This window comes from Poromitra crassiceps (genome assembly GCF_964638095.1).
Source record: "Poromitra crassiceps genome assembly, chromosome: 3".
Lineage (NCBI taxonomy): Eukaryota > Metazoa > Chordata > Actinopteri > Beryciformes > Melamphaidae > Poromitra > Poromitra crassiceps.
The window spans coordinates 16,116,738-16,123,827 of NC_139625.1; the positions used below are offsets into that span (position 1 = coordinate 16,116,738).

The window sequence follows — 7,090 nt, forward strand, 5'->3', positions numbered from 1 at the left end:
CACACACACACACTATAGATTCAACACACCCACACACACACACACACTCAAAAACATTCACGCACACAAGCATGACATTGGCACGGGAAGCAGCATGCTTTTTGAGAGGAAAACTGGAATGTCTGTGATCTCTTCCCCAAGAACCCCCAATCCCCCCCCCCCCCCCCCCCCCCCCCCCCCGAACACCGCCAGGCAGTCTTTATCACTGCAGTGAGGTGCCAGGCAGTCTTTATCGCTGCAGTGAGGTGCCAGGCAGTCTTTATCACTGCAGTGAGGTGCTAGGCAGTCTTTATCACTGCAGTGAGGTGCCAGTGCCGCAGCGGACCAACGTCTGGCCCCAACATGGCTGCCAGGAGACGAGGAACGATTGGCAGTTACAGTCTCAGTCTTTTGGACCATTGACATGTGGGCAACAGTCAGACCCACTGAAAGCTGCAGCACTCTTTGCTCTGGATGTAAACATTCATAGGCCTCTTGGATTGTGTGCTGGAAGTAGGAGGCAGTGAAGAGCAGAGTCTTTCTGAAGGCCGATCTTCTGGGTCGGAGAAAAGGGGCGTAACGGGAACAGAACATGGAAGCAGTCCTTAGCAGACACCCTGATTGCACAAGTCCAGCAGGGGCCGCGGCCGGTCTTTGGGGTCGCAGCTCTCGTGGGCTAGCGTGCGCCCGTCGTGGCCCATGCAGCGCAGCGGGCGTTTGCGGAAGCCTCGTCCGCACGTCTTGGAGCAGGCCGACCACTCTCCCAGGAGCCAGGAGGGGCACGCCTGGGAGGAGCAGGAGCGAGAGGCCAGGGGGCGCAGCTCCTCGGGGCAGTCCCTGGACGGACGGCCATGGGGGTCCAGACACACCACCTCCCTCTGCTGCGCACACCCCTCCGCAGCTCTGGGAGCACGGGCCCCACTCCCTCAGGGTCCACTCGCCCCCCACCACCTCGCGGATGGCGTTGATGGACAGCCGGCGGCCTCCATCTTTGGGGGCCGAAGCAGCGTTGTTGGGCCGAGGGGCGAAGTAGCTGTACTTCACCCGGGGCCTCGGGGAATCGCCTACCGACAGCACCTGGATGGTGAGGGCCTCGGAGAGCGGGGAGAAGCTCCGGAGACGCTCCAGGGCGGCGGAGGAGCCGCTGTAGCGCAAGAGCGCCCCTCGCAGGGCGATGTCGGTCTCCAGGGTCATCAGCTTGTAATCACCGTTCAGCAGGTAGCTGCCGTCCTGGCGACGCACCGCCAGGTAGCTGTTGTCGTGACGACCGTTGCCGGGAGCGCGCTGCTTGACGTCGAGGTGGGTGGCCCCGGCAGGGATAGTCACAACATCCTGGTAACCAGGCCTGGAAGGACAGAGAGGGAGGAGGGTCAAACTTAGTCATAAAAATACATTTTGGTATTCAACTAACACATGCATTGATGCTTGCTTCTAGCAGTATATATTTTCACATCCAGCAGTGGATAATTGTAGCAGTGGTTCTCAAACTTTTTCAAGTTAAGGACCCGTAAACTGACACAAATTAGACCACGGACCACCATTGACAAATTTAGTCCCAGGGTCCCCCATCGGATAAGATTTTTGCTTTTAGATGTTTTATTACAGAAAGTGTACGAAACCCATGACCAAAATAGTCATGATTGTCATTGATTGGAATTAAAGTGAAAATAAATTATTCCCGTTTTTGCTGTGGACCCCCTGGAACCCCCTCAAGGACCCCCTGGGGGTCCCTGGACCCCACTTTATGAACCACAGTCTCAAAGAAATCTTGCAATAGATTGTAATGTATTTGACAAAATAAGCGTGATTGCCGATTCTGAATAACAGGTATATATTTCAAAAAGGCAGAAGCATCAAAGTTGTGGGTCTCACCTGGCTCGGTCCAGAGAGCTGACACCTTCTTGCAGGTGGAGCCGTCTCCGCCGCACACGCCGCATTTATCAAAGCGCCGGCTCGAGCTGATGACACGATCACATCCAGCCTTGACACACTGGCCTTGAACGCAGACCGAGGTGGAGTCTGGACTGCAGGGTGTTCCATCGGCCACCTGGGGGCGGCAAAGAGACACAACCTTAGAGCTACGTCTACTGACACAGTTATATAAGGGGAAAAGAGAAGCAAGGGTTACAGTTATATTCTAAGAGGGGGGAAAAAAGCTAGTCCTCTCCTGAGCATGGCAGTGGCCCAAGGGCTGAGAGATATTACAACCGCTGACCCCCCTTCACTTGCAGGTCTGCACACGTACGGGGAAAAGACTACGTGACTAAACGTTGAACCTTCTACACCGCGTACGTACACACGTCCTCACCTTAGACTTGAGGACGAAGAAGTATCCGGTGCCTTTGGCCCGGCACACCAGCTTGCAGCGGTCCTTGGGTGACACTCCAGCATACTTTGGTACCCACACGACCCCCTCCCCTGAACCGAAGGACACTTGGGCAGACACGTCGTTGTGAGCCAGACACTGCTCCTCACGGAATGACAGGCCTGCATGGAGAGAGATGAGAGAGAGAGAGAGAGAGAGAGAGAGAGAGAGAGGTGTCAGATTTACTGCTAGTTCACCCTGACCTGCAACTTTCACACCAGTGTGCGAGGTACATCAAAACAGAGTTGATGTATTCAAGCTGGAAAACGTATCGGTTTGTAAGTCCTGTAACCCCCCCCCCCCCAAAAAAACAACAACAACATCATATTTCATGCCCTTGTCCTGCCGAGATCTCTTACCGTTGGTATCGGGGCAGGCCTCTGTGTTACAGGAGCGGTACTGGATCCTCTTGCCCTCGCAGTACTTGCCCCCGTTCTTGGGGAGGGGGCTGTCGCAGTCCCGGAAGGAGTATTGCACCCCGCCCCCGCAGGTCCTCGAGCAGTCGCCCCAGGGACCCCATAGTCCCCAGCCACCATTCACCGGAGTCTGAAAGCAAAGAGAGGAGAGTTGTGTCAGTCACATATAAGCACATGCACATGCCCATTACAATGTTAAAATGTCTGGAGTGGGAGGGGCTCAATTCAGTCAAGTAAAAATGTCAATTTAAAATGAGGTTCAAATAATGACAAAAGCGCTTTGGTTCCCAATGGTTTCCTCATAAAAGAAAACTCACTTCCTCAACTGATTATATGTTGAACTGACCCCCGACCTTACTCTAATAGCAAGCAGACGACAGTAAACATGAACAATCTCGCCGTGTCCAATGCCATGTTTCTACGTTGTGCGACTATGTTAACAGGGTGTTCATTGCTTTAGCCGGGGATTGGATCTGGGATTGGAATTTTGGGATTGGATCTAGTTTCTACCTGGTGTTTGGCCGCCTGGGCCTTGGTGAGACACTGTCCGGCCAGGCAGTAGCTCTCGCCCCCGCATGACGTTCCGTCGGCCCAGGGGAAGTTCTTGGTCTGGCACACCAGCAAGCCGTTGACGTGGTCACCGTGCACCACAGAGCCGCGCACGTGGTGCTTAGGTCCGGGCAGTGCTGCGACTCCTCGCCGAAGGTCAGCCGGCATTGGCGGTCGGCGTCGTACACCGTCCCGGGCAGGGGCTGGGGCAGCGCCTGGGGCTTGGCCGGCTTGTCCAGGAGGCACTGACCGTGGCCATTGTCCAGGAAGGTGGTGACCATGAGGGCCGAGCAGGGGGACCACGGCTGCTGCTGGTCAAGGTTGGACAGGGTGGAGGCCATCATGTGGGAGCTCCAGTGGTTACCGTTGACCCCGGAGCACAGCTGGGCATCGTCGTGGGGCATGTTGAAGACGTGGCCTGGAGAGAGCAGGGAAAGGATAGGAGGAGAGGGAGGAAGTTGTGGAGAGAAGGGATATGACAGAGAGGAGATACAAAAAAGAAATATGATGTTAACTTTGGTAGAGAACTTTGGTAGAGCATTTTAGTATTGGCATACTAAATGTCAAATGTGCTTTAAAGGAGAACTTGAACTATTCATTTAGTTTGAAAGTTATTGAAAGTTGATTTGAGTTGAGTTAAGTTGTGGACCAGTGATGTCATTCATGCACAAATGACATCACCGGTCCACAACTTAACCCAAATCAACTCTCAATAACTGTCAAACTAAAATGAATGCCTGCAAAAGTGTTTACAGTTTTTGGATATGTGCGCGATCATGTGCAAAATAAATCAGCATTGTTTTTCGGTGAAGTTCACGCACCAATGTATGCAATCGATGTATGTGCAGGCACACTGCTTTGAGAGGCATCTTACCCAGTTCGTGTGCCACAGTGAAGGCCGCCTGCAGCCCGTCATCCTCGATGATAGAGCAGCTTCTGTCAGGGTCACACACCGTGCCGACATCCGCCATGCCCAGGGTGTCGCAAGAGTGGGCACCACAGAGGTCCTACAGGGGAGAGAGAGAGAGACAGAGAGCAAAATATACAGTAAGTATCAGTACTGTTAAATGTCTTTTTCAATCTTTCTCGATCTTAAGCACATCGAGATGCACACGAATCCTCCCTGCACGGCTTACCGTCCTGGTGAAGAGCACCGCGGTGTCGTAGTGCTCGGGGTTGCGGTCGCTGGGCGGGTTGTGCTGCCGCTGCCACTGGCAGAAGTTGCGGAGGGTCAAGGCGGCGTTGGAGGAGACCTGGGGGCCGCGCTCCTCCTCGTACACCACCAGCAGCTTCACCACGGCCAGGCTGATGGAGTTGTGGATGGTGGGGTGGCGGTAGAGGCGAGAGGCCACGGCCATGATGGTCAGCAGGTAAGGCTTGAGCCCGGCGCCGTGGAACTCGGCCATGGACTGGTCGGCCACCAGCATGATCTCCAGGTAGCGAGGGGTGGAGATGAAGCGCCTGGTCCTGTGGTGGGCTAGAGGTTTGGGGAGAAGGAGAGAGAGAGATAGAGATAGAGATAGGTCAGATACATTCTGTGGGTTAGGCCATGTAAACTCAAACAGACTTAAACCCGTTCTTGGGTCAGCTGACATCAGGTTTCAGGGCTAATTTTTGCTTGTACTAAAGCAGTGGTTCTCAAACTTTTTCACATCAAGGACCCCTAAACTGACACAAATTAGACCACGGACCCCCATTTGATATGATTTTTGCTTTTAGATGTTTTATTTCAGAAAGTGTATGAAACCCATTACCAAAATAGTCATACATTCTGTCATTGTGTTATTTATGGATTGAATTATAGGCTAGTGGAAATCAATTATTCTCCTTTTTACTGGGGTTCCCCCTGGAACCTCCTCCCTCAAGGACCCCTGGGGGTCCCCGGACCCCACTGTGAGAACCATTGGGTTAGTTTGCCTGCAACAAAATGCAAAAAATATTGCCTACTCCGGCCTGGAACCGGTGTCTTAAATATGGGCTAAAGCCCCGTTTTTTTCCATAGAGGCTCCAGGGAGAGCCATGTGCTCTCCGGATGTGCCTGGAGGAGCCTAGCCGTGACTCAGCGTCACACCACCGGTAGGCGGCCCCTGCCCCTCCTCCTGCAGGGTCCACATTCCTAAATTGACCTTCTCTGGTGGAAAATTATGAGAGGGAGAAAGGGCGAAGCGAGAAAATCCTTTCTTTGGAAGAAAAAAAAAAGTCTGACGGTGCTAGTTGTACCAGGAGGCGAGTTTACACGTCTCAGCTCTGCCGGCTCTGGCTGGCCCTAACCCCATACCTCCCCTCCCCTCCTCCTCTCCCTCACTCACTCCTCCTCCTCGTTCTCCTTGGAGAAGCCCCCCTCCTCTCTGGTAGCTGTCAAAGGTAGCTCCATTGCGCATTAACTGTTGCAGTGCACCCTGGCGCACTGCAAGTCTCCAGCTTGTGTTTGCACATTCATTCTGATCTTGGATGTAATGCTTTACAGGAGATTCTGTAGAATAAAAGCCTAGTTATTATTCTTTTTTATTTTCCGCCACTATATGGCTATGGCCCTGGTACTCAACGCCTTGTCCCTTGTTTTTGTTTCGCATGTAATTTCAGTGATGGACAAGTTTATTCTTTACGCTTATTCTACTGTTGCGCACACAGTAAATTGCTCTGAATGTTGCTGGTACAATAAAAAGCTTCATTAATGTTATTAAAGTGTCCCTTTGTTGTGTCCCTAAAAGCATATAGCCTAACATTATTAAAGTGATAGTGTGGTATCCATAAAAGCATAAAAGTTGTGCAATGTGCCTTCTGTTTTTGAAGCCCTACCTTTCTGGTCTGAGTTAGTGGCTCCGTGCTTGGCTTTTTTCTCCAGATTCTCTGGCACTCTCTCCTCGTCCTCGTTGACCCCGCACTTGGAGCTCCCTTCCTCAGCCAAAGATGCCCGACCTCTCCGGCGGATCATGTGGACGTCCTCCTCCCTGGGCAGCGCGTCACTGGAGTTGAGGGGCTGGATGAAGTACTCTTCCCCCTCAAGGTAGAATCCTCCCCTGAGGCCGTGGCACAGGTTGAGCGCAGCGGCGGAGCGCTCCTCTCCGTTCACCGTGCCCGAGAAGAAGCACCCCCGCTCGGCTCCGGTGTCGGGCTCCTGTGTCGGCCCGGACGCTGGACTCCCCACGACGTGGAACACAAAGCCCGGTGCCAGGAAGGTCTGGTCGGGCTCTAGCTGCAAGAGCAGCTCCTTGCCAAATACGTCCAACCGGTACACCCTCATCTCCGCCTCCTTCTCCGTCTCCTCTGCGGAGAGAGTCCGTCGCGGTTCGGTTTCGCTCTGCGACCGGCCGGTCGGGTCGAGCCTGACCGGCACCACGGTGCTCTCCTCCCAGGCGCTGCGCACCGTGTTGACGCACAGGGCGGCAATTAACGAAACGCGTAAAAACCACATCATATCGCTCTGTCAAATCCGTCAAGTGGAAAGATAAATTGAGAAGTGTCAGCGAGGAAGCAAGTAAAATCCTTTAAAGGGGTTTTCCACTATAACCTACAAACCCCAAGTCTTTTAACTTCCATAAAACTGTACCCAAAATTACGCACACTCACAAAAATTCTAAAAAAAGGATCAAATCCAGTGCAAAACTCATTTAAATGTATGTGCAATTCTGACTACTGACGACAAAGTCTCACAAAAAGAAAGCGGTAAATTCCAGGTCGTCTGCGGTTCTTTCTCCAAAGACTCAGCAGCTGTCTCAGTTTCTAGCTCTCTTTCTGTCTTTGATTTCGGGGGCAGGTTTTTCCTCTGCTGGCCCGTCTA

The 7,090-nt window shown here is 52.9% G+C and overlaps 1 protein-coding gene across 1 annotated transcript; it reads right to left on the bottom strand.

Annotated features, from left to right (window-relative positions):
* Positions 1-453: 453 nt before the first annotated feature.
* Positions 454-7,079, bottom strand: adamts1 (ADAM metallopeptidase with thrombospondin type 1 motif, 1). The gene is given in 11 exon segments (XM_083632426.1): positions 454-863; positions 865-1,324; positions 1,852-1,870; positions 1,873-2,026; positions 2,288-2,466; positions 2,704-2,890; positions 3,271-3,392; positions 3,395-3,727; positions 4,184-4,316; positions 4,446-4,786; positions 6,109-7,079. Coding segments are annotated over 11 exon segments (2,826 nt in total). The 5' UTR covers positions 6,728-7,079; the 3' UTR covers positions 454-584.
* Positions 7,080-7,090: the final 11 nt, after the last annotated feature.